The 25,723-nt window shown below is 35.8% G+C and overlaps 1 protein-coding gene across 1 annotated transcript; it reads left to right on the forward strand.

The window, feature by feature from the left end:
* Positions 1–871: 871 nt before the first annotated feature.
* Positions 872–14,342, forward strand: LOC103807917 (serine/threonine-protein kinase ULK4-like; the record flags this gene model as incomplete). Its single annotated transcript, XM_009080668.1, has 4 exons — positions 872–1,038; positions 4,404–4,502; positions 12,230–12,415; positions 14,190–14,342. Coding segments are annotated over 4 exons (605 nt in total), but the record flags the coding sequence as incomplete, so codon positions are not given.
* Between the last annotated feature and the right edge of the window lie 11,381 nt (positions 14,343–25,723).

Below are 25,723 nucleotides of genomic sequence, written 5' to 3' on the forward strand. Positions count from 1 at the left end.
GTACTCAAGTTCTAGATCTAAACCCAAACCTAATTGTTAGTTTAAGAGAGAGTTTACAAACATATTATGTTTTTGTTTCTTAACAAACTATCTTTCATACCTTATGAAACTCTGAAAGTAAAAGATTAAGATCAAATATAATGAACTCAGTCACTTTGTATTTGAAAGTAAGATAGATTCTGAATTGAATCAGTGCTGCCTTGAAATGGATTATATTTTTTCTGCTATATCAGTTGATTTGTGATTGGGGAAGCTACAGGAGCTGATGTCAAATTCTAAAGGAGCTTAAAAAAACCCCTTCAAAGCAAGATGGTATTTTCAGGAAAGTTTTTACTACCATCAGTCAAACAAATCTTAACATTCTAGGTGTAGTATTCAGTATCCAAAACATTTATAATGTTCTTCTGAATATATTTTATGTTAAGCATAACCAATTCTACTGTTAAAGCATATGGGTAAGGTTCCAATTGGCAGGCCAATTCAGAAACTTCAGGCTCAGTTATGAAACTTTAGGCTCTGACCTTGAAGTGTCACTTTTATAACAGCCTAGAGAAATTGATAAGTTCTTGTGACCACAGGTGTTGTGAAAGAGATTTGTGTACCACCATGCTACAGAAGAGTTTAGGATTCAAAGTATGTTTTAATTTAATGAATGTCATATAATTTTCTATGCAATTAGCAAAATTTAACTCTCTTTATGAGCTGGTGCAAACAGAATAGGAGAGGAGGTAATTCTAATAATGGATAAAAAGAGGAAATTTAATAAATATTCATAATGTACGTAAAATTTGTTGTTGTTCTAATCACCTTCCACATTGTTCTTTCCCTGATAACCTGTTTCTTTTTTTTTTTGGTCTCACTTTCTATGTAGGACTGACTTGTCACATCCGCCGTCTCCTAATGCAAACTGTGCCACTGTACTTGGAGGCAGATGACAAAAGCAGCACCAAGACACCAGGTGCACTGCTGCGGTCCTTGCTGGACATTTTGCAATGCATGCTGAAGTATACAGAAAACATTGTGCACCAAACTTCGCAGGTATGGGACTTATTTTCTGGGGTCACCACCATCTTAAAAAAAAATTTTAGATAACCTCTGTTATCCTAATAATGAGATTCCCACTATTCTGATTTTATTGACTTTTGAGTGTGGTGGAAGCTCAACTTGTCTTCCAAGTTTCTGTTTGAACCATTGCAAGTCATGGCATTGGTAGGATTTCCTCCTCTAACAAAGACCTCCTTCTCCTTAAAAATGAAGCACAAAAAGATACTATTCAAAGAAATTTCACATAACTCACTTATTAACATATCAAGAAAAAGCATTCATCTTTTTTTAGACATTATGTTAAGCTAGCAAACTTTGTTTTCAAATGGTCTGCTAAATTTCGAAGTTAGTCAAGTGGAAGTAACTTCTGTATCTATGATTCTGTTATTTACACTGCAGACAACAATGTGTACTCTTCATGTCAGGCTTTTGATGTTGTTAGGATTATCCCGTGAAGAACAGAGAAGCTTATCAGGTCAAATATATCTGGAGAATAGAGACTGAAAAGATTGCAAATGGGTTGTATTGTCTTCCAGGATGTGGCTGCTTTGTTCTGACAGGGTCTTCCTCTGTGGGTTGGTAGTTTTTTGGTTTGGGTTTGGGGGGTTTTGGTTTGGGTTTTTTGGTTTGTTTCATTGGTTGGTTGTTTTGGAGTGTTTTGGTGGTTTTTTCTTTTTTTTTAAGAGGGCTTAATGTAAGAAGCTGATATTGAAAATTGAGGGGTTTTTTTCCCTTTTTTCTACACTGATTTACATAATCAGCTATGTTTATGAACCAGATATTTCACTGGGAGAGGTTTTTGTTTTGTTTTATTTTAATTTTTGAAAGAAAAATCTAGATGTCATGGTACAATACCTTGTCTTTTTTGAATCCTCTGTTAGCAGATTCTGTAATGGTTTTCTCATCTAACAATCACTATGTAAATCAAATTTTGTAGACTAATTGCTGATTGTCATATTTTTGGCATCACTCTATGTAGTCACACAGAGCTAAATTCTGTATTTATGCTCCATACAAAGTGGTGAGGCCAGTTATCCTGGAGGACACATGAGGAAAGAGGATCCTGTGCAGGGGTTGGTAATATTAGTCAAACTGATGATTTTTGTTTAGATAAAATTTAAATCTATTCATTTAAGACCAATTCTCTTCTGGATTTACTTGAATACATCAGTTGATTGATGCACTAAAACTCCAGCTCCAGTTTTGTCTAACTCTAGTCAAAGTAATCTTTTTGGTGTGGAAGGCTAATGGGTAACAAGAAGCATCTGGAAAACTGAGTTTTGAAGCATAGCTCCGTCCTGTGCTCCTATAGAACTATGATGATGTTACTTGCCCTTGGCTTGCTTGTCTTGACAATCCTTGTCACAAGGCCACTGAGAGTTCCACAGGTGCCTCAGTACACATGCCCTGGTGGTGACTGAACGATGGCCATTAGTTAGTGACTACATAGTATTTCTCTATCCACATGTCACTAAGTGCATCACTGTAGTGATAACGAATATAATTCTTTGTGCAGAAATCTTCTGAATAAGACACCTTCTAAAACAGAACTTGAAAAAAAATCAAATTTTCTTTTAGTATTAATTTTTTAGTCTCAAGTTGCCTTTTACAGACGGTAGTACCTCCACTTGAATCTTTTTTATTTTAGCATTTTATGTGTAAAGTGATAACCTTATCCAGGTGCGTAGGCAAAACATGACACCACTTTTCCATTGCCCTTCACATGCTGGAAACTGCTGATAACTGTATCCAGGTTCATTCCTGAGTTTGCTCTTTGTATGTGTTTTAATGGAAGTTTTAATGCAAGTGGTACAAAGTTTCAGATTAGTCTGGATATCTGTCTCGGTGAAGTTTCGTCACATTATATGCCACAGGTGATCCACAGTAGCTGAAAGGAATTTGCAATCTCAATATGAGATGTAGACTCTATTTAGTAACTTAATGTAGGTTTAAGCATGGTGTAGTATATAATGTATAATTCCTGTGGTGATATTAATCATTCTCTTTCCCAAAAAACACATAAAAGTTAAAGAAAGTAGTCAAACATCCTTGATGGAAGGATATCTATCTTCTTATCCAAGCACTAACCAGAAAAAAGCTGTTAGAAATTTTGCTGAAGTGCAGGTGGCTTACTTGCCTTTTTTCATTAATATGAACATTCCATGTTTTTGTCTTCTCTGCACTGTCTTTTTGCCCTTCTTGGGCATCAGCATTCCAGGTCATTGTGGTTAGTCTCAGTGAGAGACATACCTATGTGACTTATTACCTGGGGAAACAACTCTTCACTTCTGTTTTATTTCAAAATTCTTTTCAGAAGAAAGGCATTGCCCTTTCAACTCCTCAGTATCAACAGTGGAGCCTGAGGAGCAGTGTCTCCTTCTTAGGCGCCTTGTTCCTCTGTTCGCTTAACCAAATTAAAATCTTCAGGTATTACATTTGGATGGTGATTTTTAAGGTTGAGCTATAAATGAAGCACAATACGAAATGATTTTTAAATGTTATCTTCAGACAAAATATTTACTTTTTCCTCTAGCAGATTGACTGTCTATAGGGTCATGGTCCAAAGCTGGTGGCAAGATAATGAAATTGAATGAAAAATCTTTCAAGCAGATCTTTCTGTTGCCCTGGGGCAGGAATGGGTCATAAATAGGGTGGCAGTGTGTCTTGATAAGGGGGGATGTCAGTGGTCAGAATTACAAGTAGTGACAGGTCTTATCACAGAGTTTGGTCACTTGAAGACTTTATTGTTCCTGTTTAATTTTTAAGTAGTGACAGGTCTTATCGCAGAGTTTGGTCACTGGAAGACTTTATTGTTCCTGTTTAATTTTTTTTCAAATTGCTATAATATATTGTGAATATTTCAGGATACAAGATGAGTCAGAAGGGCAAAATTGGACAACATCGATGAGAATCCTAAATTTTCAGTCACCTTGATTTTCTTTGTTTGAGTTGCATGTAAAATTGTTCCTGATAAAGGGAATAAAACCAGTTAAACTTTAATGTTAAAATAGACATGTTATGTTGAAATAAATTACAAATACATAAAACATTTATGAGTTTGGGGATATCTTTTCCATGTACAGATTATTGCACTTTGCTGAAGAAATGTCATATAGGTCAGTATATTCAGCCTGTGCAGAATGGGCATGACAGCATGAGTCCCGTTTGCTTTGTGCTTATTGTCACAGACATCGGGACCATAGCTGCTCATTGGGAGCACAGGAATTCTTAACTAGAGAAGGGTTGTATAAGTCTCCCTCAGACTTCCATTCACACTTTGACCACCTAATGGACCTAATTTGTTCCTCATAACAGAACAGTCACCAAGGTTGCTTTTTATTTTCTCTCATCTTATTAAGGCACAGAAGTCTGGCACAGGGGGGGACACGCAGACTGCCGAAGACCTTCTGCTTGCCAATAAACCCCTGATGGACCTAAGTAGCCAGCTTATTCAACTGGTGAGAATTTGCTTGATTGTAAGCCTTTTGGAATGCTGCTATAGTTGGAATTATTCAACCAAATTCAACATCTTAGATCTCTGTTTGCTAGTTTTTCATTGTTTATAATCTCTCACCTAGTATGAAGCAAGGACTCTTAATACTTTGTAAGAAGTTACAGGTCACGGTGATGTGCAGGTTACCAGTGATGTCAGAGTAAGCCTGTCAGTCCCAAGCATAGAAGTGGGATGAGGGACAGGCTGCAGATTCTCTGTTTGGTTACATATGTATAGGCAAATTTTAGTCCTTAAGAATCAACTGTTGATTACTGCATAGGGGAAGGATGGTATTCAAAATCTGAAATTAGTAGTACTGCTACCATTGGAAAAGTCAGTAAACACAAAATTTGTTTGCTGCAAGTGATGCCTTTTAATATTATTTTCTGGGGTTTGAGCCTTCTGAGTTTTACTCAAGGGTTTTATTTTATTTTAACATGATCCTGATGGATTTATGGGTGGGAGTGGTCCCTGGTGATCTGTAAATGTCTTTGAAGTGTGTCTGTTTAAAGGCAGCCCCTTCAGGGTTTACTAGATGTCATAGCACTGCACTGAGATCTCCACAGAGTACTGCATTGTGGCCCTGATGCATCTCATCAGCTCAACCTCTGTCCTACTGTGCCAGAGATTTGTACTGGCTCTGTGTGTAATGGTTTGGAGTAGAGGAAAGCTTCTTGAGGCCGACAGGGCTTTTAGAGGCTGCATCAGCCTTTTATTCAATGTAAAGCCATTAAAATGGTATGTGAGAATTTCCCTGTGGCACATCACAGTATCCTTCCCAGGTTATTTCACTTGGAGGTGTTTCAGAGTCACTGTGCTCTCTCCCAAACCCAGGGCTTTTTCTTTTTCATTTAAATAGAGGCTTTCAGATGTTTTCTGATAGAATACTGTGGTCCTTTTGCTATCTTTAGCACTGTCTGTCATCTTCTATTTTGGAGAAGTGTGTGATTCCTTTTTTATTAATTTTTGGCATTATACTTGTTGCTAAGTCCTCCTTTGATGGATTTATTTAAACCAGCTATTGACAAAGGCTTTTTGGAGATGTTCACTGAGTGACCTAAACCAAAGTGATTGAATTTCAACTATATAATTTTTCATCTTTATAAGTTCTTTTAATTTTTTGTTATTTTTTTTTAATCACTATATATGAGAAATAGTATGACATGAAGAGATGCAAATTTTCCTTTAAAGTGAAACTAGTCATAAATTTAAATTATTAACTCTCTAAAGAACAAAAAAATTAGAGGCCAAGCTTTACTCATCCTATACCACCTGGAAGTCTTTTGTAAGTTTTTAATTAAAGGATGGGATAATTGTATAGTTAGCATGTACTGATTAGATTGTGAGTTGCCCTTGTATTTCAGAAGCATGGCTGCAAATCACTATTTGGTTTTGCTTTGTTCTGTACTTCTACAGATTCTGGTATGTTTAAAATGCTTATTTTAAATCTGCTGCTTTTAACATACAGGTAAAGAGTAAAGACCATTGGTGCCACTTTGGGGTTTTTTTTTTTGGCTTTGAATTTTGTTTAAGATTTTGTAAGTGAGGGGTTTTCTCTTGTAATGTACATGTATTGTTCTTTACAAACATGGGCTTGCTTGGATCTATGAAAGTTATTTCAGCTATTTTAAAATATTTTTTTAAATATTTTTTTTTTGCCCATTGCTGTGTTAAATATTTCCTCTTAAGGTTGGAAGAGTTTGAACAATGGAATAATTATTTTAGCATTTGGGTTCCACTTGTTTAAAATGGTTTATGCTCTAATCTCTTTAAATGGAACTAGATTCTCTGTGAAGTCTAGAGCACCTCTCAAGACATATACACTCCCTACCCTCAAAGAGGCTCAGGCCTACCTAAACTGAAGTTCTGTGGAGCTGCCAGTGTCATTCTCTGTATTCATTGTGCTGTGTGGCTACATAACCCTATATTGCCATTTTGAGGCATTCAGTTCTTTGTGAACTTTATTTTCTGGAGACAATGGAGGTCTTAAATTTTAAACTAATCATTGCATTAAGATATTGAGTTAAAATGATCTTCTCTGGTTTGCTATTTCTACCTATCTTACTATATTTATAGTTTCTTACATCACTTTGAATAATTTTCCCTTATTAGTATGTATATCCCTCAAGTAAAATTATTATTTCATGCACCATTTACTTGACTTTTTATTTTCCTCAAGTTCTACATGTCTTTTTCTCTTAATAATCTCTCAAAAAATCGATGTGAGTTAAAAATGTTGAAACCTTAGAATCAATTTTCCCTTTCTATAGTTGTGATTTAGTCTATCACTAAAGGCATAGCAAAGCAAATATAGGAAACCTAGATTGCATGTAAATGAAGCTTCAGAGTTTTTAAGAATGCAAAAGAAATAATTATGAATTCTGTCATGCGGAAAACACTGCAAATACGGAGAATTCAATGTTTAATCCAATGATCATTATGCCCCTAATTGATCAATGAGAGGAAAATAAATTCAGCATTTAGTCTTCTGCTTGACAACTTTGTGTTTAAAAGTTAATTACGCTTACCTTTGTTGGGAAATGTTTCTCTGCTTAACAAAAATGCAATTTGAATAGTATATTGAAACTTGCAGCAATTATAGAAGATAGAATACACCTTCTAATTTTTGATGTACCCATTATACTGGAAAAAATATTAATGTCTATATACTTTTGAAATCACTTCAGATGAGAGAAGTGAAAAACCTTTGAGAAACCTTTCCAGTTCCTATGAAAAACAGTTTTGTTCTCTGTAGGTCCTAGATTTGGTTCCTAGGTATAGATCTTCCAGTCTTTTCTGCAGCCTATCAGGCTGTGACGAGAGAACTTTTCTTGGCTTTTGGTGATAGGTTTCTTCATTATCATATTACTAGTAAAATTTGAAGTTCATTGCTGTGCTCTGTATGTTACTGATGAAAGTCCTGTTAATCATGTGCAAACATGAAGAGCACCAATCTAAAGCCTCAATGCGCATGGGTGAAGGAGATGATCTCTTCTAAGTCCTTTCTGTCTCTGTATTGCACTTGACTCTAAGGCTGTGCCCAGACTTCATTTTCAAAGCATGTTGAGGTATTTGCCAGTGAATAATGAAAAGGACAGCAGAAGAATGATAACCTTGGAGAACGGAGAATTTTATTTCACATTTCTTGGGAATACAGACTGTTCATTGGCCAGAGTGGAGAGGCATGGGGTTTTTTATGCATTATGTAATCTATTGCCGTTATTGTATTTGAAATGTTACCTGCAAATTATATTTGAAGAATTCTCTTATACAGAGCTACCCTAAAAAAAAAACCAAAAAAAACCCCAAACAAATATAACAGAGGAAATAAGAATATGTTGTCACATGAACAATGGGCATTTAGTTTCTCAGCACTAAATTAAATGCTAGATTAAAATGAACTGAAAATATATATGTTTTTAAAATATTTTCCCTTAAACTGGCGAATGGCAATTTTGCCCGAAGTCAAAATATTTATTTTTTTAATTTGAAACTGTGCATATTTTCTAATAAGTATAGGATAGTAAAGTTTGCAGATTAATAGTGATATTTTGCTTTTACATTTTGTTCAATGTTTGCAAAATCTTTTTCCCTATAGATCCCAATGGTGCTTCCTTTACAGCACATTCTGTAATCACATTAGTGATCTAATGAATATCTATCTCTTATCGTAATAAACTCGCTTAGTGTATAACCTCATTAATGCACTGAAATAGTGTCCCCTCTGGGTAATCCAGACAGTTTCATTGTAGCTCTAAAATTAGACGCTGTAACAACTCCGATGGTGTGAAAACTGCCACTTCAGCTCAAATGATGACACGTTTCTTGCAGTGCTTTGCAATTCATGAACACACTGCAACTCAGTTCAAAATGATGGAATTTTTGAGAACAAGCTGCAGAAATATAGATGTGCCATAACAGAAAACTTCCTGCTCTTCACCACATTAACTCTAAAATGCACAGAACAGGTTCTGTCTAGAAAGGAAGAGGCGTTTTGTGTTACAAGCCTGTTTGCAGGAAGTTATAACAAGGCTATAAAAATTAAGTAAAGGGTAATACACTATCTTCATTGCACTGAAGTCTTTTCATGAGGTATTATTTTAAAGTTTTGAAGTGTAAAATAGATCTACAGTTTTGAGTTAGAGAATGGCAAAGTTTATGACCTTAGCTGTTTAGTAATTTAAGATGTGGGTTTTTTTCAAGCTGTACACTAGCCCAGAATATTAACAGCTGCAAGGAAAAATGCTACTAACATTTCTGAATCCATAATTCCATCTAAGACTGGTAAAGCAAAAAGAAATGAAAGGCCACTAGACTTTTTTCATGTAAATATGAAATATGGGGCAGATATTTTCTTAAAGCATTGGAACTCTGTTTTGTGGGTTCCTCCTCCCCTGAAAGAACAAAACTTAATTAGTTGCTGTTATGAAAAACTGTAAATGCATTTCAAAGAAATATACTTCATACCAAATCGAATTGCTATGATTAGAAAAATATTCAGAATGTTGTTCCAGCTAATTAAGAGGTGAACCGTCCATCTGTATTCATTGTTGAGAAACATGATTCTGTCTTTACTGTTCTTGTTAAACACAAGACATCTACTCACTTGAAAGCTGAATTTTCATGCCTTGGTTTTCTATATTTACGGATATTTATTATATTTTCAGTCACTGCTTTTGTTTTATACCAGTAATTTTCTTCAGATCCTCTACTCTTTATAAGCAGTACTAGCACTGACTGGCAGCCCATGCTAAATTTCAGGTTACCAGCTTAGGGCTTTTGACATCTAAATCACTACTTGTCAGTAGTGAAACAGCAAAATGATGAGAGTTACAGAGAAAAATGCTGATGCAGACATACTTAAATAGGGACATTGCTGAGAGGTTCCTCTTCTACCTTAATTATTGAAGAGTTAGACTGTATGCCAGTGATTCTCATTCTCTCCAGAGTAAATATGGTCTTTCCTATTCCCAGCTTGTTTTTCTCTTCGTACAAGACCTATGCTGTTATTGTTTTACCCTGAATTTTTCCAGGGTAACAGCAACTTGCTCCCCGAAGTCTAGATAACACTGAAGCTCAAAGGGACTCTAGTGAAGCAGAGGAGCAGAAGAGCCTAAAGTACAACAGGGGATGAAGGGCTTCATTGGCATTTGAGATTGAATAATGTGATGCTTATGTGTTTCTTCACACAAGTTTATTGTAGGGCAATCCTCAACAGAGACTGACACCTTTCCACTTCTCTGATATTTAGTGAGTATCTCAGAAAAAGACCTTGGGAACAGTCTCATGTCTAAGTATGGCTGTTGTGATTCCTGACTACACATGGGATTTCTGTGCTTATGGAGCCCAAGGAACTAGTCTCAACTGCAATATCTTGGCAAGGATATATCTGTCCAAAATTTTCACTGATTTTTTTTTTTTTTTTTTTTTGGTTAGCCATCAAACAACATTTGTACTGTGATTTTCTTCAGGGAGTGGTTGATATACCTGTCTGCACTGATCTAATAACAAACTGTAAATTGGAGTTGCTGCTTTTAAAAGGTGTAAGGGACATATATTAAAGTAGTTTAGTTTGTCCTTCTGTTACCTAATTGCATTTTATTTCAGTAAAGGAAATACAAATCATCTCAAAACCCCCAGTGAGATCAGTGGATTTTTTTAAAAAAAATCTTGATAAGGATTGAAGGTATAAATGGAGCTATAAAGCTTGTTACTATTTGTAGCTTTTCCTGCTTTTTAGCCTTGCTAATTAAGTTGATGATGTTATTAGATAATTCTGGATGTTGGAAAGGAAACAATCAAATAGATGGCATTTAGATTGTCATGAAGAGAAACCATACAGCAAAACTGAGGAAGAAATAACTGCTGTGGTCCTGTCACTTGCATAGCATTAGGTCAAATAGGATGTGATATGGCTTGGGGCTATGTATTCTGAGATTACATCTCAGTTCAGTCTGTTTTAAACAGCCAGCTCTACAAAGCTAGTGGAAAACAGGATTATATTTGCATGCAGATCCCTGGGGAATTGCTGCTTGAATATTTGAAGGGTGTGTGTCTGATGATATGTTCAGATTGCTTTAAAGTAACTGTATGGGATTTCCTTAGAATGAAAAAACTTAGGAAACTCATACTGCAGATTAAATAGGTAATCATTATTGAAATGGTTGGGTGTGTTATATAAATGGTTGGACAGATTATATAAATTATTTGCCTTTATTGTCCATAAGGAGAGTTTGTTAACTGTACTTTAACTTCTTTGTATGCAAATAGTAATTTTGGAATTAAAAAATGAGTGGGAGTGATGAGGTGTTTTTACACTTCTATACCTAATTGATTAAGACCTCCACCAATGTATTTTGTTCAGGTCATAGATTATAAAGTGAGAAAAAGCTGTTGAAGTCATTTAGTTGAGGATAGTATATAACATAAGACAGGACTTTCCTCAATTAATTCCTCGTTATAGTAAATGGTTTTGTTATTTTTTTAGAAAAAAATATATTTTTGTGATACTTGAATTGCCTTTGGTGGAGAATCTGTCTCAGTTCTAAGAGAGTTGTTTCAGCAGTTAATTGCTCTTATTAAAGAGAGAAAGAAAAAAGGTAGTCCAAGTATTATCTTCATTCTAATCTGAATTGCTTTGTCTAAACTTTCAAGCTATCATCTCTTACCAGTCCTATTCCAGGTATAGGAATTAACCTATCTTCAGCCTGCTTTTTCTCACAGTAACTGAGAGGATGTGATCAAGTGCCCTTTAACCCTCTCTTTGATATGCTCTAGACATTGAATTCCCTCAGTCCTTTGCTGTTATGTTTTCCAATCTCTCATCTTCTTGCCTGTTCCCAAGAAACCTCTATGGCTAGCTTTCCTGAAAACTAGGTGTTGCATTCCTGTTGTCATTCCAGATGTTATTGTCAGTGCCAAATACAGCATAATAGCATAGAATGGAATCAAATGGAATAGAATAGAATGTCTCTACTTGTTATTTCCAGATTGTACTTTCAAGAAAGATATAAATCATTTTGATAGCAGTGTCATACTATCAGAAGCTCACATAAAGATGATTACTAGTCATGTCCCTAAATCTCTTCCATAATTTTGCTTCCCAGGAAAGAATTTTCCACCCTATTGCTAGGGCCTGCTGCAGTGTCTAATCTTCAAAGGAGTGCAGAAAAGCTGGAATGCAGGAAAATACTTAAAATCTTCAAAACGTAGCTCCTAATGTAACTACTTAAAATCCATTAAATAGCTAGGTAGCCTGTGCTCTACCTAAACCAGAAGCCATAGACTTGATTTAGAAATTATTAAATGAAATTTTATGGTGTGCATAATGTAGAAGATTAGACATCATGGCTATAATGATGCTTTCTGCTATTACTACTTCTGTTAAAAGCAAAATGAAATAGGATAGTTGGAAGCAACATTTCCAGTGCTGTTATGATGTTGCTGTAGATAGGTGATTTGCTAGAATCATAGTGAAGACATTATTATACTGCTGCTTAAGAACAGATATATTTTAATTATATTTTCATCACTTTATTAAGCTTCGTTTAATGGAATTTTGAGTCAGTCAACTAGAAATGATTCCTTCCTGGCACAATGCAAATGTTAATACTCTTCCAAATCCCCAGTGATATGCAATTTTTCTGAAACTGCAATTTGATTTTTGTTTGTTCATTTTTGGTTCATTTTTAGCTTCGCAGTGAAGATACTGAAATATTTGTGAGTGCCTCACGGTGCTTCTTATTGCTGGGTCAGCTGTATGGAGGAGACAGCCAGAAGATTATGTCTCCAGAAAATATGGACAGCTTTGCTGAAGTACTGAAGTCCAAAAAAGATAAACAACAACTGAAACATCTGTTGAAAATTGTAATCAGGCTGGTGAGTTGACGTGACGTTTTTGAAGTTTCTTTTATATCATTTGATAAATTTTTTTGGCTGTTTCTTTCCTCTTACAGGAAAAAATACTTTAAAAGAATTTTGAAAAAAAAAATGTGAATTTCCTGTCTTTAAATTTCACTTCTCTGGAGAAGATAGCCTCTTAGAAAATGATTGTTGGAATTCTCCCATATCTGTTATCCATTCGCCTATTTAAATAACTCATTCTATTTATACATTTGTTTTGTAATTCAGCTCTATGAAGAAATGGAACAATTTTCTGAATGCCTTCTGAAAGAGCTAACCTTGTAGCATTAAATAGCTGTTCAGAAACACAGTGGTTGATTTTGTGGTGAATAAAATGTCATTTTATACTTGGAATAGGTTTGTGCGTAGGCTGTCAAGTCCTCATTCTCGCCAAGCGATAGGAACCACTTCTGCTGGAGTGGTTGTAATGTAGAATGCCAGTCAGTGGGAATCGTGCAGGAGCTTATTCTGGTGGTGTTATTCACAGGTAGGAGTTTGAGTTCTGCCATGTTCTGCTGCGGTGGAATGACAGAAGTGCTGTGTCTTGCAGGTAGCTTAGGTGGAAAACCTTCTGTATCTGTAGCATTTTCTCAGAGAATACTATGGGGTTTTTATCTTGAAGTGTCTTAAGAAGCTTTGCCTACATGGTCATCAACCTTGTGTTGCTTGAGTACTTCACCCTTTGCTCTCCAAAAGCAGGAGTTTTCAATTAAAAGAGGATAACTTCCCCAGTATAAGAGGCAAAACGTACTTGAATTTTGCAAGTGCAGTGCTGACTACTACAGTAAGACCATAATTGGTGGCAGCAGGAGTTAAGAGGAAGCAACTCTTCTGTAGAAATTTCGGAGCTGTTCTCATCCTCTTTCTTGTGCCTACTGTTCTACATCTGTACTGCCTAAACACCATACCATTCTATTCCTTGGTTTTCCCACTCCTATCTTGCCCTAGAAGAAATATTAATATATACAATTAAAATTGATATGATGTTTAAAATTTTAAAGACACTTCCTATTGATTTTATCCTGTACTTCTGCTTCTCTGAGTGATTGTTGTGCTCTGTAGTATTGGCTTTTGCTTTTCTCCAAAAGCAGTAAGAGGAAACAGGCAACAAAGTGTGAGGAAAGGAGAGAGAAATGAGGCTGCTATGTAATTTCTAGATTATGTAATTTTAGCATAGCTACAGACTTGTTTCTCTCCATTTTGAAGACTATGGTTCAAAAGTTGACCTAGTGTGCAGGATATTTAACATGGAAACTTCTGTTAACTATCTTAATAGAACAAAGTTATGCTATCACCTTTTGAATCTTTCAAGTTCCTGTACTTTTAGATCACTCCTTTGTATACCTGGTACTTGTTATTTATAATTTCAGGTGTAGATTTTCTGTAATTATTTTAATGAAATCATAGTATTTCTTTTGAAAGCAGGGTTCATAGAAAAATTGACAGATTATTAAATAAATCTTATGTGTTATGTCTCTAAACCTTAAAAAGTCCTTGTTCAGAACAGATGATTATCTTGTCAAAATTGTCATAATTACAAAAGACATTGAAATACAATCATATCTGTTTAAGAAAGATTCAGCCCACATCAGCTGAATTTTGAAGCCTAGAGCAGTGTCTTTCTTTTTGTAATATCTGAGCAAGATTTTAGTAGCAAGATCAGTAAGTGCACCAATTTCCATTGTTGACAATCAGTTCTTACATAGGGCATCTTTTCCAATTTGTGATTACATTAACTTTGTTGATACAGGCAGTTGTTGCTTATGTAAGACAGGTGTGTACATCCATGGATGCCCTTACAGCATGTATTGCTGGAAATGAGGAAAAGGCATCGCAGTTAAGGATGCCCTTACAGCATGTACTGCTGGAAATGAGGAAAAGGCATCGCAGTATGATGGGTTAACCTTTATACAAGTGTTTCACATGACTCCAGCAAGCCAGTGGGGGATTGGGACTAGATGATCTGTAAGGTACATTCCAGCCCTTAAATTCTATGATTGTATGAGTATTACAGTCTAGTAAATTATGCAAGTTAATTTCTTGTTGAAGCGGAAGAAATTTTCATTTGGGAAGCAAATAGTTCAGTTTTTGGCTGCTTGACTGGGAAGTTTTTTTTGTTTTGTGGGGTGGTTTTTTTGTTTGGTTGGTTTTGGGTTCTTTCCCAGAGGAAAAAAAAATCTACCTGCCATCACAATTTATCATCTAGTATGTAATGTAAAGGCATTTTTAATAGAACTAGCTAGCATCTTTCCACTGGACACATAATCATTGTAGGATTACAGCTGGGTACTCAAAATCTTTCGCCTTTCAAAACAAGAGGAGACTCTTTTTTAATTCCATCTAGTACTAAGGCAGAATTTGTCTGAGAAAAATGAGTAAACATTTATGCTTTAACCTGCAATTCTTCACTCACTGAGGAGAGGAAACTTTTGTTCTGTGCCTTTTCCCTTAAGTACTAGTTGGAAAATATATTGATTTCTACTAAATCACCCTTTTTCTTCTGATTGTCTTTCTAGAATCTCATTTTCACTAATTTGTGTATCATAACTGTCAAAAAGTTGTTCATCCTTTATTTGTAAGCAACTAAGACATTTAGGATGTCATCTGCATATAATATACCCTGTGGGGTATGTATAAGGACTTCTCAAATCATTTTAGGCTGTGTAGTAAAGCCATTAAGACTAGAATCATAATACTTGACTGTGGCAAAGTTCCATAACATTAATTAATTTTATTGTAGGCCTATTGAACTGTAATCTGATTTCCCTGCCAATTTGAGCCACAGCAATGGCATCACTGTGTACCTGCAGGAAGATTTACTGCCCTGTTTCCAGTGAACCAAAGCCTGGGAAACCACTGATCACTGTGTCTAAAATATCACTCAAATCACGTGTCCCTAAGTATTTCTGTCATGTAGATTAGTAATGATTATCATCCTCAGTTTTATATAGAGATGCATTGTGTTTGCATCTCTTGAATGCACAGCTGTGTGTTTGAATATCAAAGTATGTGTATATATTTTGACTGTGATAGTTGCCAGATTAAATCCTCGTTCTGTTAATCCCTGATCATGCATTTGGAGCTTGGAGAGATACACAGTCTGAGCAGCACAAATGTTTGATTTAGGGTAGCAGTTCTGCAATCCCTCGGTAAGTCAAACTTCTTGCTGGAGGTTTGCTCCTCGGTAGATTCCCACAAGTACATCCCCTCAAAGAAGCTGAAGGAAAATCCCAGGAGGTTTTCAGATAGCATCTCTTTTACGGCTTCTGCTCCGAGGATTCAGCGCCACAAGGAGGTGCTTGTGCGGCAATTCCCCGAGGAGTCTGTTTTCCCATGGTTTTACAAAGCTGCAGGAACCTGTTAGTGTGTCTCCTGCCGAGGGAGCACAGCACTCAAATAATCTCAAATTAGCTAAAGAAAAACTTCTTATGCATCTTTCTCCTGATCTGAATGTTTCAAGGAGCCTTTAATTAATTTCATTAATTGCTAAGGTAATCCATAATATTCCATTGCTCTGAGGAATAATTTTATAACAGACATGCTTGTTAGACTGTTGTGTTCATACTCGCTTGTGGGTTGGTGATATGTATAGGGAGGTATACTCACTATAAACACACAATTTGTTATATGTGTTTTCCTTAAACTATACATATTTTTAAAATTCAAGTGGCTTGTATAAGAACAATTTCTGTCCTTCATTAGTGTTAATCTCTTGTTTTCAAATTGGTACCAAACCTGCATCCCTTCTTTATAGACCTTCTTTTATTGGTTTCTGTCTACAAGAGTAATGTTCTTAAGACATTATTACTATATATATATTAAGATGGAGTATTTTATTAGATACAAACAGCTTAAGATCCCCCCCAAGAGAACAAAGCTAACCAGCATTAAGATACATTATGAAGATCATAACAGGACAAGTTGCTCAAAATCCTTTGAAACAGATATATGGGAAGGAAAATGTACCTTCACCCTTCTGGCTGTGTGGGGAAGCTCCCTCTGTTTGCACACTCAGGGTTGGTTTTTTTACGATATCCAGACGTGAGAGGGATGCTGGTGATGATTAACATTTGAGATCCCATGGCATTCTTTATGGTCGTATACATGGTTATTTTTACCTTGACTAATTAGATTTTGTGTATTGAAATCCCAGGCACAAATTTTCTCAATAGGTCTGAGAAGAATTTTCCGGTTTAATCTGAAATGGTTATATAGTGTTTCACTCTAGAGGCATGTGCATGTTTTACCTGTGTGCTTGGCTTATGTAGCTTGTAAAGGGCTAAATTCAGGTGCATTTATACTTCATGTAACTGATGGAGTGTTTTCAGGATGCTGAGTAGAAGTACAATATGTTAGCACTGTCCCTTGACTTTCTCTGTTTTTGACATTTGCATTCTATGGTTTCTACTGGAGGAGAAGGAAGAATATTTAGGTATTTAGATTTACACACTTGGTTAGAACACTGAAAGAATTTTAATAAGCCTTTTCAGTTTCTGATTAGCCTCCCTTTTCATTTCTCTTTTGGATTTTTAAAATATCCTTCTTTCTGTTGGCAAGAATTCTTAAGCACCGCTTTCTAAACTTGTGTACTGGTGGGTTTTTTCCCGGTATTTATCCTTCTGTCTTAAGAACAGAAACAGAATGAGTATCTATGGGTAACTCTCAGTCACTGATGCAGTCACTAGAATTCTTATCTTCTTCTGTCTTGTCACTTTTGATCCTGTCCAGAAGTTCTGTGGCTGATATCAGATAGTGGAAAACTTTGCTATTTTTTGACTCAAAGCACTAGATGGTATAGGAATGCTCTGCTTATTTCTTCTCTGAGAAAAGGCAAATATTTAAATCTCAATAGGATTGTCCAGGCTTATAGGATCACTTATTGCTGTCTGTGTCAGAATCCTCTTCAGCAGTGTGAATTTTGTACTTCTGTGACTACACTTGCTGCTTCAAATGACATGTAGAATAGAATCAGTTCTGTGGTTGAGAAGACTAGAGTGGTAAACATGAAGGCTACTAATTCACTTTATGTGGTAATTTGTATCCTTGTGTACCTATAACCACAAATACAGTGTATTTGCTTTTTGTATATGACTTGGGATATTCTTAACTCAAAGTGTCCAGAAATTCTTAACTGTGAGAATTAAAATTTCATTTTAATTGGATCTAAGCTGAGATATTTTTTCACCTGATCACCAGAGTCCAAAGGCCTGTTCTATTAAAAGTACTAGGTTTCATATAACCTGGGGTAAAATCAGAACAGTAATCGTGGTCCTCAGATAACATTTTGCTTAAGAGAATCTATCGACACCAATCAAATAGGACTGTGTTATTAAAACTCTTGTCTCAGCTTGAATGTTAATATCAGGTTGCACATATTTCCACATTCTGTAGCATTAATGGGAGCATATGAGGTGTAGGTGCTGCTTGCACTATTATTATAACTGAATTTCATTAGCGCTGTAGACCAGGACCTCATTGTGATAAGCTCTGTGCAAGCATAGTAAAAATTAATTTCTTGCTCCAGAGAACAATCCAGCTTGTTTCCTGTATTCAAAATAGGATCAAGGAATGGCCTGAAAGTGACTCTCCCTAACAGGAAATAATTTGACTCAAAGATGACCATTCTGGATAAAACAGATCTTTGGGCAACTATCAGTTCTGTGTAAGCAGGTATGGAGATTTAACTAGTTGCTCCTGATTACTAATACAAAGGTATCTTAGTTTTTATTTCCAATTTAAATTCTTAGGGTCACAGGAGTCTCTTAAAATCCTGTCTTCATATAGTCTTCATGTGAATCTGTTACCAGAAACTAAAAGAGCTTTGGAAGGTTTTGGTTGCCCATGATGAAGATGAGAGATGAGTAAAAAGCAGCTTCACTGTGACTTTTTGCAAACTTAGGTTGCAAACCTTTCAACAACATCTCCCTTTTTCATTACATCTAGTGTGTCTCAGTCACCTTTCTGACAAGTTTACTAAAGGTAAAATAGTCTGTTACATTTCATTGTGTAAGTAAAATTTTAACCACCCTTTACCAGGATGAAATCTAATGTAGGAATTAGATTCCCTACTGGAAAGGAGTGTTCCTTCCTTTGGCTACTAAATCACCCATCTTTACCAGGATGAAATCTAATTTAGGAATTAGATTCGCTACTGGAAAGGAGTATTCCTTCCTTTGGCTACTAAATCACCCAGCAGCAGACAGTCAGAATAAAAGGTCTTGACGTACCCTCTTTGTTAATCCTCAGGGCTCCCTTATTTCCCTTGTCAATGTTTCTATCTATTGAAACATTAAAATTATTTTTGAAAAGTATTTTTTAAAAAATATATTTCATCTTCTGCACTTGAACAGGGCATCTAACAAACATTACCTATGTTTCACTTTTTCTAGATCCTTACCCTCTTCATCTTGTAAGGCTGGACCACTGCTGAAAAGCAGGTGTTTTCAAAAATCTTGCCATGAGCAAATCTGCAGGTCGCACAGAGCTTGATTTTAATAGCCTGTATGTGGATGCAGATAAACAGGGAATATAGTTGGATAGTCCTTGGCAATCAGGCTCTGAAGATAGAAGGCTCTAAGGCACGTGAATTAGGCAACGGAGACAAATGGGCTGACAGGGCATTTCAGATACAAGTTGTCTGTCAGATGGAAATTGAGAGTAAAAACAGTGACATAAATGCAACCCAAGGTATGCTGGTTCTGGTAGTGAGACCAAGCAATATGCCCATATAGAGCAAAAGGAAGGCAGTGTTTAAGGAGTTAGAGATTGTTGGAAAGACCAAAGATGAAAATTATTTCAGAAGCACCAGTCAAAACATACATACAATGAAATAAAACAAAATACTTAAGCTTTTTTCTCTGGGTATCTCATGCATCTGGTGGTTGGTTAATGTATTCATTAACAACAAGTACATACTTTTAAGGTTCTTCAACAGCAGGCCCATGCTCACATGCTAATTCCTGGCAATGATGACCATATCTGGGCTTTATGAACATGGTGTTGCACAATTTCAGATGGTTCTGTGATTCATGTAAGTGTTCTGAAACAAGGTTATGTTTAAAAATAACAGTTATGTGCATTGAGGTTAGGCTTTCTATAAATTCCTACAGTAACTGATGCCCTTCTCCAAGTTCAAACAGTTTCAACCCTGCATCTTCAGTGATGTAACATCAACATTTTAAATTATGAAGACCCTTCTAGTTAAACATTTATAAAGTGTCCAGTGCTGTCACTTCTTTAAACTATTAAAATGTAATGTTTTCATATGAACATCATTATAAATTTATAACAAATGTAATTCATGGTGATGTAGTGTTCTATGGGCTGTGAATTACTGTCCTAAATTTCACACACCAGATGCTTTCTCTGGGATGCAATGCCTAGTTGATGAGCTCATATGATGCAGCATAAGAATATCTCACTATTTGCTTACCAGCTCTACTCTGCTTATACAACTTACTGGTTTAGATTGCTTAGGGGGCATTTTAAGAGCAATGAAGTTGACACGCAATCCTCAGTCTTGTCAAAAACAGATGATTACCTAAGTCCTTTAATATCAATAAAAGAGTACTTCTTCCAGAAATATGTAGTGTTCATTAGAAATGGATCAAGAAGTGCATGTAGTTTTAGAGTATCCAGTAGCTCCACTGATTTAAAATAATTTTCTTATGGAATTAGATTGATGTACTTAATTGCAAGAGAACTGCTGTAGAGCAAAACCCCAGTATATGTTGAAAAGTCAAAATGGTATGTTCCACAGTGCATAATACTGTACCTTGTGGGTGAAAATCTGATCTTTATGCTGTAAATCCTTGGAAATGATAATTAACACACTTACTGCATATTAGAACTGCATCAGAAAAAGATCATTTTTCTTAAAACCTGCCTCACCTGTGCTAAATGAAATTTGCATATAACAGTCTGCCATGTATATATGATGTGATGTGAGGTGTGGAGTCCACCAGACTAATGTTTTACAACTCCGTTATTTGTAACTACAATTTATTATTTTCCCATTTCATCACTTAAAGAAGAAAGAATAGAGGTAGAATACCTTGTGCTCATTCTGACTGAATGATTCGTTTGTGGCTTTTCATGTAAGAGGCAAACATTTCCAGGGAAGTGCTGGCACAGGGCTCTCTGTGTGTTCTCTGGGCAGAGGTTTCTTTGGGGAGATATAAAGACAGAATTTCCTAAGGGAGCCTGGGCACAGTGCTGCTTGTCCTGAGTGCTGGAGCTGAAAAGCTGTGCAGAACTTACTGGTAAAGCAGCACTTAGCCAGCCCTAAAATGTTATCTAAGAGTCCTTAGTGAGTAGCTGTGTGTTGCTTATTATCATTAGAGCAAGAGTCTTCCCAAAGCAGATTAGAGTTAGAATCAAAGTCATGTTAGTCTTTTACAATCAAATAGTTCCCGTGGAAATTAGTATATTAACACATCCTCATAATTCTCCTTTTCTTCAAAGTGCTACCAGTATTTAAATATTATAAAAGGTAATTTTTAGCATATGTGATAAACCATAAGTTTACATAAAACTTAAAAGGAATTGTGGTTTATAAAGAGTAATTTTAAACCATTAGTACAGTTTATGTATGTGCAGTATAAATGGGGGTATATTTATGAAATGTTACACAATATTTATTTTCAAAGTCAGTAGCTCTAAGACAGGTGTAGTTTGTGCACCATATATCAGTCAGTTACATGAGACCTTGACTCTACTAATATGGCAATATTTCTTTTAGTTTGGTGAGGAAAATTCTTATTGCTGAAAAACAACTTCCAGCTGTCATTGGAAGACTTAAATAATAAGCCCTCAGGATTGCTCAAGTGGACTGTTACTCCACTGAGGAGCTCTGATGACATCAGAGAGATGCTCATGCCATTTATTCATGTAATTGTAGCTCTAAAATGAAATATATATTGCATTTTGAAAATGATGTTATTTAATCATGAATGATTTTACAGTGTTTTCTAATCTTTATATCACCTTCACCGTTATATTTCTTAGGATCCTTTTATTAACATGTCTTTTATTCTACATTTCTACCTCTACTTGTATGTTTTTGCTTATCTGCTCAGTTCCTGAACCAGATGTTCCTGTTTCTTCTTGAACCTCACTTTTTTCTTCTAAATGAAACTGAAAGCTTTGTGGGAATGGATGTTGGAGATTGGACAATGTTAAAATGCCTACTCTTTTCTTAGATTTTGACTACTGCAGATTTCAACGTCTTCTTTTCCTTCTTGCAGCTTCATACTTCAGTTTTGCATAACTATTTATGATCTCAAGAGCACTTAATTGCATTAACATACTGTTATGTGTTTGTATGTGTACACCTATTAGGCTTATATACTGTTCTGTAGTCCTTTTAAGTTTTCTCATTAAATTATAATTTCTCCTGGTTTTTAGTATTTTCATCTACATAATGGCTAAAAGCTTTTTTAATTGCTAGGATATGAAATACCTTAATTTTCCAAATTTAGTGGCACAGACTCTGAAGGAAATATAATTTCCTGGAAGTGCTAATTGCTTACTCATTAATGTAGGCCTACAAAAGTTTCTCTGACTCGGCATCCCAAAGCATTAGGAACTTTAAGTTCTACTCCTTTATTTCTCTTACAAAATGATTGAAAGAAGAGACCAAAGAACTGATGGAGGAGCAGAAATTCCACTGTATTTTGTTTTAAAATGTTTATTCCATTTGAATTTAAGTTCCTTCAGCTTTACATTTCAAGAAAAAAAAAAAAAAGAAGTAGTGAAATAGGATTCTGTGCTATGAGACTAAACTTTGTGGGAAGCCTGATAGTCTTCCTGAAAGCAAAAGTAACATCAGTAGGGGTTTGGTTTTTAAAGCTTGTATCTGTGTCTTTTTCCTTGCTCCCCTTTTGACAAACTGTTTTAAATGGGAGATGAACCTAGTAAGGATCTAATCAAGCTTTTGACCCACAAAGTTCAAATGGCTTTGAAACAAGGCAAACTGGATTTGTCTATGTCTAATAGAAAATAATAGCAGCCAAACATTAATCTGCCAGGATTTTTTTATGTAACTTTTGCCTAATACCTTGTAGAGTACTTCAAGGACTTAAAAAATGATGATACTTTTACTTGAACTTGGATGAGAAAGTAGAATGCAAATGTGATCTCTCTGACAGTGATTTAGTGACTCTGGGACATCTGGGAGTCAGGCAAGGTGCAGAGGACAGTGGCAGGATATGGATTGGAATATGAAAGGAGCAGCATTGGCTACTGCTGAATACGTGTAAAGAGAAAGAAAAATAGCACTGTCCTGAAATGAGTAGAGGTGAGAAATATAAAGCAGTGATGAACACTAACTGAGTATCTTGCCAGCACTGCAGGTCTGAATGTAATTCCCAAACAATACAAAACACATTAGATTTTGAGACTATTGAATATAATGATTTTTGTGTGATATGAATCTTGTATCCTGCTCTGTACAGCCTGTCTCTCCTGTAGCGCTGCATTGATCCAGCTCCCCAGCTTACTGGGTTTCAGCTTGCTGTCTTTCTGTTCCAGCAGAGAGAAACAAAAGAGGTTGGAGGTTGTGGTACCTCACATGTACCTTTCTGCTCTCCCCTTTGATGGACAGTGATGTATCTCCCACTCTTCTGCAGGAAGAATGGGATGTGCTCCAGCCAGACCTGATACCACCCCAGCAGTACAGAAAGGATGTGTCTGTTTAGGAACCACCTCATAATGCAAGCATCACCTTTGTTCCTCAAGCTGTATGTTTATAGGGTACTTGGTACAGTTTTGATTTTGACTGGAAACTGAAGACATGTAACTTGAAGGATTAGTCTGATAAAAAGAAGCAAGTTGGTAGCACTTGAGTGTCTCAAAGGGCTCTTTCTTCTTAATTGTTCCCTGGACCATCATTATTTTAGATGCTGTATCTAACTTTGTCAGACTAGTACAAATTATTTCAGGCCAAACAAACATTTCCTAATGCCAGCTGCAGAACAAAGGCCAGAAGAGAAGGGGAAGTTGTTGTCCATACTTAATTATATATTTCCAGATGTAGGAAAGACCAATCTTTAAATTCAGTTACAGTTCTGGAGTTGCACATTTTGGCTTTCAGTTCATCACTGCAACAATCCTGAAGAGAAATTTAGGGAAATGGGTTATATATTTCTTCCATAATTCATTGCTAGATATAATGTTTGAAATATTGAGATGCTTTATGAGAGAGTTGTCACAGCTTTCATATAAAACTGGAAAAATCAAGTCAAGAAAAGTATAATATTTTCTGCCACTCAAATGGCTTGCAAGGCTCATTACTTTTGTGTTATTTTCCTGACATTAATCTTTTCACTAAAACCACGTGGTTGAATATAGAGGCATAATTAGCATTAGCCCATTTATGAGAAACTGCTAGTGACAGAAGCTTATTTATTGTTGTGTACAATTAAAATATGATGTGAACACATGAGAATTTACATTAAAACAAGATTGCAGCTTGTCAGCAGTTTCCTTTGTTCAGCTCTGTGTTTATTAGGCTACAGCTGCTCACCTACTTTTATATGACTTTATAATAATAGTAGCAACGCCTTCATTATTGGGGATGTCTAAACCAGTTTGATTGCAAAATATACAAAGAAAAAATATATCTGAGATAATCTTTGTTTAAGAACTAGATCTGGAAGTAAGATTATATACCAACAGAAAAAAATTACTTCCTTGTCTCATCTTTATATTGTTTTGTGTTTGTTTGGGTTTTGATTTTTTCTTTATTCCTTGCAGTAAGTGTTGTTTATGTATAGCACCTAAGGTGATTTATGTAGATTATTTTGCTGCTTTATTTGGACAGCTTCAGTGCATCTACAAATAAACAACTTGAGACCTGTCAGAAAAAAGTATGTGTATTTTTTTTCCTAATGTTGTCATTCTAAAAAGTGATTTCTGCACTATAGTGGTTAGTTTTAGTTTCTGTATTTAAGGATCTCTTGTAGTGGTAGACTCATTATTGAGAGTTTCAGCTTTATGTTCCTTGGCATAGATAAACTATGGGGGAAGGTCACAGTGAAATACAGTGAAATACTTTTCCAGCTCCTGTAACTGCATGTGGGTTATTTCAGAGCCTACAAAAAGGAAAGCAAAAGTTCTGTCTGTCATTAGTGCCCTGCTGACACACAACATCCTGAAGGAAGCCAAAGCAAGGCCCTTATTTCTGTCTGGCCTGGAGATGTGAACAAGCATAGAGGAGCTGTTAGCAAGTCCCAATAAGAAGATATAAAAGAAAGGTCTGGGAACCTTTCTAAGCTGAAAGGTTTTCTGCTTTCAGGAGTGAAATAGGGCCATCATGTCTTCAGTGTACCTAGGGACTGACATACCAGCATTATTGACTTGTGCCAGGATGGCTCACGTTGTTCTCCAGTCAGAGGAAATACTGGTCCTATTAATTTCATATATCTTTCTGCTGTCACTATGTGCAAGTCTAGCTATTGTGTGGACTTTGTGAGAAGATAGGTATCGACTTGCTCAGCTTTTGTGCTGACTGCATGTCTCTTGTAGCTGTCATCATTATTTCTGTCTAGAGGGTTTCATTTCTCATACTTAGCACTGTGCATAGATATAGTCTGTGACTTTGACCAGAATATTAGTTTGGTTTTCTGGGACAGAAACAGGATGAATGAATGAACAAGCACTTTGGTCACTATCAAAATTAAGACTTAAAATATATGTTTCAGGTTTGTTAATGTCAACAGAAAGAACTGTTCTTAAGTGTTTTCTTCTGACTTGCCTAATGGGAAGCAAAATTTCTTTCCTTCAGCTTGCTAATGTCTGTAAAAAGTTTCATTACATGTCCACCACCTCACTTGTTACTTTTGCTTGAGATGGAAAAGTAGCAAACTCTTGTTTGGGAAGTGTGCAGATACTACCAGAGGTATGGTAGTAGTCAACCCAGCATGTACAGCAATTGAATGCTTCCTGCTGCCTTCAGTATGCAGGAAGTAATTTTCTTATTTGGGTGTTGCTGAGGAAAGGTGTCTCTCTGCTTTTTGTTACTTCTGCTGTGATTTCCTTTGGAGAAAAGTTTCCAAAGTACTGTAAATTCTCACTGCCCTGTATGATGATTTAAATTCAGTTTAAATGATGAGTTGCATTTACAACTATGGTCTAGATTAATCACTTCTCATTTTAGTGTCACATTTCTGCTATTTCTTTTTATCTAAATGTGATATCATTGACATTGATTTAAATGGGTTATGTTCTCATAAATTATTATTTCATTTACATAAAACAATTTATGTAAGAATATCTTGATATTCT

Source organism: Acanthisitta chloris, unplaced genomic scaffold (genome assembly GCF_000695815.1).
Source record: "Acanthisitta chloris isolate BGI_N310 unplaced genomic scaffold, ASM69581v1 scaffold10008, whole genome shotgun sequence".
Taxonomy (NCBI): Eukaryota; Metazoa; Chordata; class Aves; order Passeriformes; family Acanthisittidae; genus Acanthisitta; species Acanthisitta chloris.